At 38.5% G+C, this 13,050-nt stretch overlaps 1 protein-coding gene across 3 annotated transcripts in view; it reads left to right on the top strand.

Annotated features, from left to right (window-relative positions):
• Positions 1 to 13,050, top strand: part of Rab3gap1 (RAB3 GTPase activating protein catalytic subunit 1) — an 83,932-nt gene that overhangs the window by 19,791 nt on the left and 51,091 nt on the right. For 2 of the 3 annotated variants that reach the window (XM_090342894.1, XM_090342893.1), the window contains exon 5: positions 2,145 to 2,223. In XM_090342894.1, coding sequence (XP_090199020.1) covers positions 2,145 to 2,223 — 79 coding nt within the window. Of the gene's footprint in view, positions 1 to 2,144; positions 2,224 to 12,431; positions 12,559 to 13,050 lie in introns of all 3 variants that reach the window. The other variant, XM_090342895.1, reaches the window with a different exon arrangement.

Here is a 13,050-nt window from a genome sequence, read left to right as displayed (position 1 = left end):
GTAACAAAAGGAAAAAAATGTTTTTGGTTTTTTTTTTTTTTTTTTTTTGCCAGTCGTGGGCTTGAGCTCAGGGCCTGAGCACTGTCCTTGGACTTCCTCAAGGCTACAGCTCTACCACTTGAGCCTCAGCACCATTTCTGGCTTTTTTCTACGTATGTGGTACCGAGGAATCGAACCCCGGTCTTCGTGCATGCTAGGGAAGCACTCTACCACTAGGCCAAACTCCCGGCCCCACAAAAGGAAAAAAATGTATATACAACCATATACATCTGATAGTAGCCCAGAGATATTCGGTCCAACGCAATACTGATAAATGAACTGTTCAAGGTAGACAAATGTTTTATTTATTGGTAGAAAGATTAAGTAAAAGCTATTAAAGTGAGGTGGCTTTGAATTGGTGTGACTGACATATATGAAGAAGAATATAGTATAAGAAGATAAACATGAATTTAAGATAGTCGCTGTTGACTCACACCTGTAATCGTAACTACTCAGGAGACTGAGATCTGAGGATTGAGATTCATAGCCATACTAGGCAGATAAACCTAAGAGACTCCTACCGCCAGTTAACTAGCAAAAAACCAAATCAGGAGGTATAGTTCAAATAACAGAGTGCTATCTATGAGTAAAAAAGCCAAGAGCTGGGGCCGGGAGTTTGGCCTAGTGGTAGAGTGCTTGCCTAACATGCATGAAGACTCAGGTTCGATTCCTCGGTACCACATACATAGAAAAAAGCCAGAAATGGTGCTGAGGCTCAAGTGGTAGAGCTCTAACCTTGAGAAAGTCCAAGGACAGTGCTCAGGCCCTGAGCTCAAGCCCACGACTGGCAAAAAAAAAAAAAAAAAAAAAAAAAAAAGCTGCCAGGCACTCAAAGCCAGCCCGGGCACAAAAGGACCTAACACTCTTATCTCCACTTAACCTCTAGAAAAAGGGAAGTGGGGCTTGGCTCAAGGGTAGGGTGCTAGCCTTGAGCTAAAGAGCTCAGGGACAATGCCCAGGGGTAGGACCGTAGCCTTGAGCTGAAGAGCTCAGGGATAGTGTCCAGGCCGAGTTCAAGTCCTATGACTTCCCCCCTCCTCAAAAAAAAAAAAAGCTGAGAACTTGAGGCCCTGGGTTCAAGACCTAGTATGTGTGTGCATACAGATGTACACATGTGCTGTGTATGTGTGCATACACAAAGTTAAGGCTTTGTTACTTATGTATATAGGTATATATACTGGATAGTTTTCTTTTTGGTTGTAATTAAAGCTGTAACTAATGGCAAGAGCTTCAAGCAAACTATAAGCTCAGCTAATTTAGAGATACATATTTTAAACTAGTATGAGCAGTCAGAAGATAGGAACACTGCTCTTTTTACTTTTTTGGAGTTGTGTATTGTTAGGTGGAGGGTCAAGTTGATTAATGTCTTTTTTTAAAAAGAATTTATTAACATTGATTTTTACATCATATTTCAAATGACATGTTTAACATACAAGTATTCAAGAAGGGAATCTCTGTATACAATTTGATTAATGCTTTTTTTGTGCTAGTCTTGGGCCTTGAACTCTGGGCTTGGGCACTGGTCACTTAAGCTCCTTTTGTTCAAGGCTAGCTCTTTACCACTTGAGCTACAGCACTTTTCAGCTTTTTCTGTGATTAATTGGAAATGAGAATCTCATGAGGACTTTCCTGCATGGGCTCGCTTTGAAACAGGATCCTCAGATCTCCACCTCTTGAGTGGCTGGGGTTGCAGGCATGAGCCAAGAGTGCCAGCAGTATATGCCTTTTCTTTTCTTTTTATTTTTTATTTATTTATTTTTTTTGCCAGTCGTGGGCTTGAGCTCAGGGCCTGAGCACTGTCCTTGGACTTTCTCAAGGCTAGAGCTCTACCACTTGAGCCTCAGCACCACTTCCGGCTTTTTTCTATGTATGTGGTACCGAGGAATCGAACCCGGGTCTTCATGCATGCTAGGCAAGCACTTTAACCACTAGGCCAAACTCCCGGCCCCTCTTTTCTTTTTAATATGTAGCTTTGTCTGAAGTGGCAGGAAAGATACAAATAAAATTCTAGCTATAATTCTTTAAAGAATTGCGGGATGTTTCTTTCCTCGAATATGTTACAAAATTGTGCCTTAAAGTGAATTTGTTTCTAAATACTTTTATAGATGCCATTCCACAATCCATGCAAGATTTGCTGTGTATGAATAATGACTTTCCTCCAAGAGCACATTGCCTGGTTAGATGGTACGTATTCCTTTTAGTCTTATTTCTTCTAAAATGTGAGTCCGGGAGACTCCAAGTCTGCCTTCTGGGCTCAATCATTTGTTCAGAGCCCTGACAGGATGTAGCATCCAGTTGTATTTACTGCTAAGTTTTAGCTAGGCACTCGCCTAGATTGTGAAACATGTTGTGCAGAAAAGTTAAGAACAGACTATTTGACTGCTATTCTTAGAAATGACTGATTGCAAAGTTAGCTCATGATGGGCATATGAAAATTTGGATTTGAGGATTCTCACCATTCCCAGAAGTGATAGTAATTTGTTGTGCCTGGACTTTTATGTAAGAAGTATGCTTTATGCTGAGTATCAGTTTTCTTCTGAGAATCTTAACAGCCCTTGTTTAAAATCCTGAGGGCCGAGCCTCTAACAGGTTTTCCTGATAATGTTTGACAACTATTATCACAACTAATTGCGGAGGGAATTGAGTATAACATGTGGGATTTCGCTAGAAAACAACTAAAACTTGCCTTTCTGCCCAAGTTGTCCTGGTGTATTTTTCTTTTGTATTGATTTTTGCTTTGTAACTTGCTTATAGATGGTCACGATGTAATTCAGCAGTAGAGCTCAGTTGACAAGTGCCTGCCACCTTGCCCAGCTTTTGTTGGTTAACATGAAATCTTGCCTAGTCTTTGCCTAGTCTGGCCTCCAATTGAAAGATTCTCAGTCTTAGTCTCCTAAGTAGCTAGGATAATAGGCATAAGACACTATGTGGCTATATCATAAAAAATCCATATGTGGTGTTGGAAATTGAAATAAAAAAGGTTAATAGTGAACACTTAGGTCATAACAATGCAGGAGCTAAGATCTGAGAATCCTAGTTCAAAGTCAGAAAAGTCTGAGACACTTATCTCCAATTAACCACCAAAAAGATGGAAGTAGAGCTGAAGGCTTCTTGTGTGTATATTATGTGTTGTATGTCTCATGTCTCTGTGTCTGGCCTGGGGCTCGAACTCAAAGCCTGAGTACTTTCCACTTCAGCCATAGCTCCACTTTTGGCTTTTTTGATAGGTCTCACAGACTTTCATGCTTACTTAGGCTGGCTTTGGGCTGTGATTCTTAGATCTTATCCTGAGTAGCCAGTATTACAGACCTTAGCTGGTGTCAAGCTTCTTTGGTGTTCATCCCAGTATGTGATAGTGGTGCCATATATATATCAATAAATGTAATACAACTCATTAACAGAATCAAGACAAGAATCACATGATTATCTCAATAGATACAGAAAGAACCTTTGACAAGATCTAGTGTCTTAAATGGCCCATGTTTTCTCTCATATGCAGAAGCTAGATCTAAAATATCCAGGACATGATAAAATTATTTAGAACTTAGACCCTCTCACACAGTGAGACCAAAGGAGAATACTCTTAGAGAAGAAACACAAAGGGGCAATTCCTATGTGACTCTTATCACATAAAATAGCTTATCAAAATGAACTCCAGGAAATGGAAACAAGAGGTTTTTTTCTTTTGTTGTTATTCTTTTCTTTTAGTCTGGTTTGTTCATTTATCTGTCTTTGGGTGGGTAAGGGGGGAGGGACACAGAACTGGAAGGACAAGGGATGAGCATATGCAGCAGTGGTACTGTTGAAAACGAACTGTACAATTTGTGGGTGGGAAGAGAGGGAAAATGAAGAGAGCAAGGAAAGGGGTGCCACTGTCGAATAAAAGTACTTATTACCTGACTTATGTAACTGTAACCCCTCTGTGCATCACCTTTATAATAATAAATTTTTTTAATTTAAAAAAGTACAACATAATAAAGTCTGTATATGACTGACCTATGGCCAATATCATCTTTAATGTTGAAAAACTAAAACCCTTCCCTCTAAAATAAGGAATAAGACAAGGAGCTGTTAAACAATATTTAAAATTTTTCACTTCTAAATTGTTCATTGCTAATATGTGTAATGCAACTGAATTTTGCATGTTGACTTTGAATCCTATAAACTTGCCAAACTCAATAGTTCTGGGAGGAGTTTTGTAGTTGCTTTATGAGCTTAGTTTCTTTTTCCTCTCCATTTCTTTGTCTCCTCTCCAAACTCTTGCTTTTTAAAATACTAGTTAGAACTTCCAGTAAAATAATTAAATAGGAGAAATCAGAGTAGATGTCTTGTTTTGTTTCTGGTATCAGGAAAAACATTTTTTTGTTTTGTTTTATTTTTGTTGGTGATGGTGGTACGGGATATTTTGGTGCTTTGTACTTAGGATCTCACATTTGCTAGACAGATGGTTGAGCTACACCCTTAACTTTTTCCCATGTTTACTTTTATCATGTGGCAGTAGTGTCCTTGTACTACTTCTTTGCTGTCAGATTTTTTTCCTAATGTGTAAATGTTGAATTTTTGTCGCAAGTTTTTACTTGTTAAATCTAGATAAAATCATTTGGTCTTTAGATTTTTAATACGATGGTTGTATGTATCTCAAGGGACCATTCATTGTGTAATTTATACTTGTTTATCACTGTATATACTGCTGAATTTGAGATGCTGGTACTTTGTATCTATGTTCATGAAGAATATTGGTCTATTGCTTTCTATTGTTATACTTTATTTTAGGTATTAGAATAATACTGACCTCATAGTGTTAGTTGGAATGTGTTTTGTTCTTTGTTGTGCTGAAGTTCAACCCTGACCTCACATATGCTAGATGAGCATGCTTATCACCAAGCTATATTCCTCATCTACATTCCTATTCTCTGGGAAAGTGTGTAAAACTGATGCTATGTTGTTTAGAATTGTTTGGTAGAATTTGCCAAAGTACCTAATCCTAGAGTTCTCATTTTACTGAGATAAATGTCTTTTCTAAAGTCTAAGCTTTAAGCAGAAGTCTTAGTTTCAGTGTTCCTAATGTTATGTTATAGTCATTGAGAATATCACTACTTGGGTGGGTATAATAGTATACACGTAATTCTAGCACTAAGGTCTTTTGAGGTGAGATGATCATGAGTTTGAGGTCAGTCTGGGCTACATAATGATTTCCAGACCAGCATAGGATTCATAGTGTGATATTATCTAAAAAAAAAAAAAATCACCAACAACAAAAAACAGGGCCAGGAGTTTGGTCTAGTGGTAGAGTGCTTGCCTAGCATGCATGAAGACCAGGTTTCAATTAGTCGGTACCATATACATAGAAGAAAGCTGGAAGTGGTGCTGTGGCTCAAGTGGTAGAGCACTAGCCTTGAGGAAAAGTCCAAGAACAGCGCTCAGGCCCTGAGTTCAAGCTCCGTGGCTCGCAAAAAGACAGTGAAACAAAACATTACAACCTCTGTAATGATTTGTATCAATGTAAAGTCTGTGTAAAATCAACACTTGAGTAAATCTTAAGGATTTAGAAGGAAGCTGATGTATTTAGGCTATAGTAGGAAGATTGGTGACATACCTAAAATATATATAGTTTTCTTGCCTTATAAACAAAACACAGCTGAAGTCTTCAGCTCCAGGCTAGCACTCTACCACTTGAACCACAGTGCCACTTCTGTTTTTCTAGTGGTTAATTGGATATAAGAGTCTCACAGACTTTTATGCCTGGGCTGGCTTTGTACCTTGGTCCTCAGATCTCAGCTTCCTGAGCAGCTAGGATTATAGGCATGAGCCACCAGCACTCATCTGAGGCTGGGATATTCTTAGCAGTTAATATGGTTATATTCCAGATGCTATCTTCTCTTTTTTGGGTATACCTTATCAGCCTCATATTATGACTGCTATGGTATTCTCAGACATGAACAGAGTGTTTTTTCCTCCCTCATTCTCAGTCTCCTCAGTCCACACATTATAGTCAGTTTTGTAGTTATCCCTGTGAGTCATGTCAATAGGTATTTAGCAGCTAAAAGGCTTATTGTATAAAATCTCAGTCCATAGTCCTTATCTGCCATAGCCTAAAATCTAGAGCTGAAAATCCTCTGAGATACTTGAATGTCATCTTGCATACTTAGTTCTGCCATTCTTTCTTTTTTCTTCTTGGGATAATGGATAGAGGGGTTACAGTTACATTCATCAGGTTGTAGGTTCATTCCTTCTCACACACTGATACTTCTTCTCATGTTTTTTTCCCTGTTTCTCTTCCTTCACCCCTCCCAGTCATCTTGTTTCCCCCCTTCCCTTTTCCTATTTCAAATAAACATATATACAATTTACCAGGTAACAAAGTCAGATACAGTAACCACATGAGATCAACCATAAGGACAAAAAAAAAGAGAAGGGAAATAACATAGTACATTAAGAACCATAATCACACAAGATAAAGCTGTTGTTTCCATACCCTAGAGTTCCTTTCATTTAGTCTCATTGTATATGACCTTATGTACATAGGTTTTTGACTCTCCTCTGCTAGGAGAGTCCCAGATATGTACTACTTATTACAAATGAGGGAAACCATTGAGCCTACATTCCTTTGGGTCTGGCTTATTTCTCTTAGTATAATTTATATAACTACCACATCTTGATCCAATCATCTACTGAGGGGCATTTGGGTTGATTCCATATCTTCACAATGGTAAATCATGTTGCAATGGGCATTGTTGTGCTGGTAGTTTTAGTATGTCCTTGTTTCTGGGCATTTGAGTAACTGCCAAGGAGTGGAATTGCTGGGTCATATGGGAGCTCTATGTTTAGTCTTTTGAGGAATCACCATACTGCTTTCCTTAATGGTTGAACGAGTTTACACTCGCACCAACAGTGTAGTAGCAATCCCTCCTGGCCACATCTGTTGTTATTTCAGTTGCCTCGTTTTTTTTTCCTAGATTTTTTTCCTTCTAAGTTAATCTATTTATTTTTAAAATATTGTCATATTTGATCAGCTATTTTTGTGAGTTTTCAGGGAAGGGAGAGGTCAGTCTTCTGTATTGCTGACAGTCTTTAGAAACATTAGGAAGTATTTGAGTATTACTTTAATATATATACATATATAATTTATTTTTGTTGTTGTTGGTCATGAAGTTTTAACTGGGGTAACCAAGGGCACTGTCTTTTTGGTCAACGCTAGTGCTCTACCGCTTTGAGCCACAGCTCCATTTCTGGTTTTATGCTGGTTAATTGCAGAAAGAATCTCAGAGCTGGGTGCGGTGGCTCACACCTGTAATTCTAGCTATACACAAGGCTGAGATCTAAGGATTGAGATTCAAAGCCAGCCCAAAGCCAGCCTGCACAAAAGGACCTGAGACTCTTACCTCCCATTAACCTCTAGAAACGAACGCAGTGGGGCTTGGCTCTAGGGTAAGGTGGTAGCCTTGAGTGAAGAGCTCAGGGACAATGCCCAGGCCCAGGGGTAGGGCACTAGCCTTGAGCTGAAGAGCTCAGGGATAGTGCCCAGGCCATGTTCAAACCCCATGACCACCCCCCCAAAAAAAAATCTCAGATTTTCCTGCCTACAATGGCTTTGAACAGCATTCAACAGATCTCAGCCTCCTGAGCAGCTAGGATTGTATGTCTGAGCCACCAGCACCCAGCTTTATTTTTATTTAACAACTATTTAACATTTATTGTGAGCTAGACACAAGGATACCAAAAATAAAATATGGTCCTTGCTTCAGGGAGTTACGGGATTTGTAGAGGAACAGACAATGACAACATACTTTGATAAGTGCTTATAGAAGGCAGCACAAGATTTGATTTGATAAAAGTATTATACTCCCTGATTTACCTAGATAAGTTATAAGAATCATAACTCACTTGAATCCTGAAAGACAAGTGAGAATAATTTATATGATTTCAGGTAAAATGTTATTCAGGACAGGAGAGTTATATTTGAAGTGATAATGCCTAAGTGAAATTGTAACTTGCAAGTTATTGGTAAGCCTAGATTATAGTAATAAAGCATCAAGAATGGCTACAGATAAGATGAACTTTTTTTTTGGGGGGGGGGGGGCGGTCTAGGGTCAGGGTCATGGGACTTGAACTGTGGGCCTGGGTGCTATCCCTGAGCTCTTCAGCTCAAAGCTAGTGCTCTACCCCTGAGCCACAGCCCCACTTCCTGTTTTCTAGAGATTAATTGGAGATAAGAGTCTCACAGCTTTATAGTGCCCAGGCTGGCTATAAACCTTGATGCTCAGATCTCAGCCTTTTGAGTAGCTAGGATTACAGGCATGAGCCACTGTGCCCAGCTAAGATGAACTTTTTTTCTTAAAGGTTTTATTAACACTGATTTTTACATCATATTTCAAATGTCATGTTTAATAAACCAGTATTCAAGAAGGGAATCTCTGCAGTTATTGGCACATAGATTTTAAAACATAATTAAAGCTAAGCTGGGAGTTTATATGTCATAGATCCATATCAATCTATAAAATAAAACATGTCTATAAAGTATATATCCCATCAGATTTTTATGTCTGTGTAGTGATGTTTATATCTCCAAGACCATGTCTATAACCTTGGGTACCCAAATATTGAGTCATCACTATTTTACTGTTTGGATCTAATGTCACATATCAAGGAGACCATGCACCTTTGTTCCTTTGGCTTTGATTTATCTCACTCAGCATGATTCACTCTAGTTTCATCCACTTCCCAGTGAATGCCATTATTTTATCTTGTCTGTTGGCTATGTAGAATTCCATTGTGTGTGTATATATCTAATCTATCTATCTATCTATCTATTTATCTATCTATCTATTTATCTATCTATGTACCTATCTATCTCACACATTTTTTGTATCCATTCATCTGCAGTAGGGCATCTGGGTTATTTCCATCACTTGGCTCTTGTGAATAATGCAGAGATGAACATAGCTGAACAGGTGTCCTTATTATATCCTGGGTTATGGTGTTCAGGATAGATGCCCAGGAGTGGTATGGCGGGATTGTAGGGAAGGTATTTCTTTAAAAAACCTCCACACGCCTTTCCAGAGTGGCTGAACTTGCTTACAATCCCACCAGCAGTGCAGTAGAGTTTCCCTTTTCTCCACAACCCCACCAGCATCTGTCATTGTCTGAGTTCAAAATCTTGGCCATTCTTATTGGGGTAAGGTGGTATCTTAGTGTTGTTTTTATTTGCATTTCCTTTATGACCATGGATGATGAGCATTTTCTCATATGCTTTTCTGCCATTTTACCCTCTTCTTTTGATAAGTCTCTCTTTAATTCCCTTGCCCATTTAGTGAATGGTTTGTTGGGTTTGGGGGAGATGAGTTTCTTGAGTTCCCTGTAGATCCTGGATATTAAGCATTTGTCTGATATATTATTGGTAAATATCTTTTCCTAGTTGGTTGACTGTCTTTCTACTTTAGTAGCTATGCTTTTGTCCTTGTAAAACCTTTTTATTTTTAGGTAGTTCCATTTGTCAGAGTTTCTCCAATCGTTGTAACCCTGGGACTCTGTTCAGGAAGTTTTTGTCTGTCCCTGTGCGTTCCGGTGTCTCTTCTACTCTATCATGTAACAGTTTCAGGGTTTCAGGTCTGATATTATGGTCTTTGATCCATTTTGAGTTAATGCATGTGCATGGCGAAAGGCTGGTATCAATTTTTAGTTTTCTGCATAAGGCTGCCCAGTTTTGCCAGCACCAATAATTGAATAGGCTGTGTTTGTTCCACTGTATATCTTTGGCTCCTTTGTCAAGTACAAGTTGACTATAGGTATGTGGTTCTATTTCTGGATCTTGTGTTCCATTGATCTTTTGGTCTATTTTTGTGCCAATACCATGCTGTTTTTGTTCTGTGGCTCTATTTGAAGTCTGATTTTGTAATACCTTCTACATTGCTCTTTTTGCCTAGAATTGCTTTTTCTATTCTAGGTCTTTTCTTGTTTCATATGAACAAGATTATACCTTCTATTTCAGTAAAGAATGTCTTTGGGATTTTGATGAGGATTGCATTGAAATTGTATATCAATTTTGGCAGTGTGTCCATTTTCACTATGTTCTCCCTATCCATGAGCATGGGATGTCTTTCCATTTGCAGGTATCCCTCTTTAATTTTCCTTATGCTTTTATACTTTTCATTAAATAATTCCTTTACATCTTTGGTTAAGTTAACTCCTAAATATTTTATTCTTTTAAGGGCTATTGCAAACGGGACCATTTTCTTGATTTTTCCTTCTGTTTGTGTGTTGTTGGCATAAAGAAAAGCTACTGAGTCTTACTCCATTTAGTATGATACTGGCTATAGGTTTGTCATATGGCTTTAATTAATTTTTTTGAATTTTTTATTGTAATGTATAAAGGGGTTATAGTTATTGGCCAGATAGTAGGTGCATTACTTAACATTGATACACCTTCTCATGTTTTTGTCCCCATTTTCCTCCCCTAACTCCTCCCAATCACCTTATGTCCCCCCTTCCTTTTCCTATTTCAAATAAACAAAATACGTATATATTCCTATTTTTTCTAGTGCTTTCAACATGAATGGATGCTGTATTTTGTCAAATGCCTTCTTGGCATCCAGAGAAATTATCATATGATTCTTAACATTACTCTGTTGATATGATGTATTACAATAATTGATTTGCAAATGTTAAACCAACCTTGCATCTGTGGGATGAAGCCTACTTGATCATACTGTATAATTTTTTAAAAATTTTTTCTGGATTCTGTTGGCTAATATTTTATTGAGGAACTTTGCGTCTGTGTTCATTTGAGAGATTGGTCTGTAGTTCTCTTATTTTTGTTGTGTCTTTTCCCTGGTTTGGGGATGAGTGTGATATTACAAGATGAACTTTTAAAAAAATATTTAAGTATTGTAGAACTAACTGATGTGTCATTTTGTGATGATTTTATAAGCTCTCAAAACCTCTGCTTGTTTCTATAGAATTTTAAAATTGTTAAAATTAGGGGCCAGGAATTTAGCCTAGCGGTAGAGTCCTTGCCTAGCATGCACGAAGATCCAGTTTCGATTCCTTGGTACCACATACATAGAAAAAAGCCAGAAGTGGTGCTGAGGCTCAAATGGTGGAGCTCTAGCCTTGAAAAAGTTCAAGGACAGGGCCAGGAGTTTGGCCTAGTGGTTAAAGTGCTTGCCTAGCATGCATGAAGACCCGGGTTCGATTCCTTGGTACCACATATATAGAAAAAAAAGCCAGAAGTGGTGCTGAAGCTCAAGTGGTAGAGCTCTAGCCTTGAGAAAGTCCAAGGACAGTGCTCAGGCCCTGAGCTCAAGCCCAGGACTGGGAAAAAAAAAAAAAAAGAAAAGAAAAAGTTCAAGGACAGTGCTCAGGCCCTGAGCTCAAGCCCAGGACTGGCAAAAAAAAAAAAAAAGATACAAATTATATCATACTTCCTAACAACTGGATGATAACATTTTCACATATGAAGTGTGTGTGTGTGTGTGTGTATGTATGTATACCAGTCTTGAACTCAGGACCTGGGTGCTTTGTTTCATTGGAGATAAGACTCCCAGGGACTTTCCTACCCTATCTCAGCTGGCTTTGAACTGTGATCCTCAGATCTCAGTCTCCTCAGTAGCTAGGGTTATAGGCACAAGCCACTGGCTGATTTTTTTTTTTTTTTGGCCAGTCTTGGGGCTTGAACTTAGGGACTTAGCACTCTCTTTGGGCTTTCTCAAGGCTAGCACTGTACCACTTCAGCCATAGCAACACACCTGGCTTTTTCTGGTATGTGGTACCAAGGAATGGAACCAGGGCTTTGTGCATGATAGGCAACCATTGTACTACTAAGCCACACTCCTGGCCTTGAGATGGTTTTTATTTACAAATACTTGTATCATGGATGTATACTTAATATAACCTGAACATGTAAGAATGAAAGGAAATTAATATGTGATTAAGTAAAATTTTCAAATCAAACTTTTTATTTTTTTCTGTTTTGGAGATCAAACCTACTAGGGATATATTCTACTACAAAGCTCTATCCTAAGCTTCAAATCACACTTTAGAAAATAGAATTTTGAGGGGCCGGGAGTTTGGCCTGATGGTGAGAGTGCTTACCTAGCATGCATGAAAACTCAGGTTTGATTCCTCAGTACCACATACTGGAAAAAGCTAGAAGTGGCGCTATGATTCAAGTGGTAGAGCTCAAACCTTGAAAAAACCCAAGGACAGTGCTCAGGCCCTGAATTCAAGCCCCTGGACTGGCGAAAGAAAGAAAAGGAAATAGAATTTGGCATTTATATTTTAAATGCTCAGTTTTAGTAATTGAAGTTTTATTGGTTATTTTTGTATCTCTGTGACCAAAATACTTGAAAGAACAACTTAAAGGGAGGAATTATTTATTTTGCTCATGGTTTCAGAGGATTCAGTCTATGGTCACTTGGCTCCATGCTCTTGGACAAGAACATCATGGTGGCAGGAGCATGTAGCAGGGGAACTTCTCATGGCACACAAGAAGCAGAGAAAAGGAAACAGGGAGAATAGCAGGTAAAATCTTTAAAGTCATGCCCCCATTGACCTAATTCCTTCATCAGAGCCCCAACTCCTAAAAGTTTCTACAACTGCTCAAAATAGTACAACCCACCAGCTGTGAAACAAGTGTTCAGCACATGAGCTTATGAGTGGTTTTATATAAAGAATCACCCAGAACTGCTGTTTTCAAAGTCTCTGAAAGAATAGAGCATAACAGCAAATGCCTTCATTAATCTCAGCTCTCAGGAAAATTGAGGCAGGAGGGTGGTAAGTTCAAGGCCAGCATCAACTGCATGGCAAAACCCTACCTCAAAGAACTTAATAAACAAAAAGGGATCATTAAAATATATGTGAGCATGATCAGTTTGGGGGTCTAGGAAAGGTAATTTATCTTGATCTTGTGCTTTGTTGGATTCTTGTCTCCACTGCCTAGTAAATATCTTTGAATGATATTTGCTAAAATTATCTATAGACATTTATTCTCTTGATACTCCTTATAATATATTT

The sequence above is a fragment of the Megascapheus bottae genome, chromosome 12 (assembly GCF_031878675.1).
Source record: "Megascapheus bottae isolate mThoBot1 chromosome 12, mThoBot2.hap1, whole genome shotgun sequence".
In the NCBI taxonomy this organism is placed as follows: Eukaryota; Metazoa; Chordata; class Mammalia; order Rodentia; family Geomyidae; genus Megascapheus; species Megascapheus bottae.
Note: the sequence above shows the minus strand (reverse complement) of the source record. Positions and strands in the feature narration are given on the sequence as shown.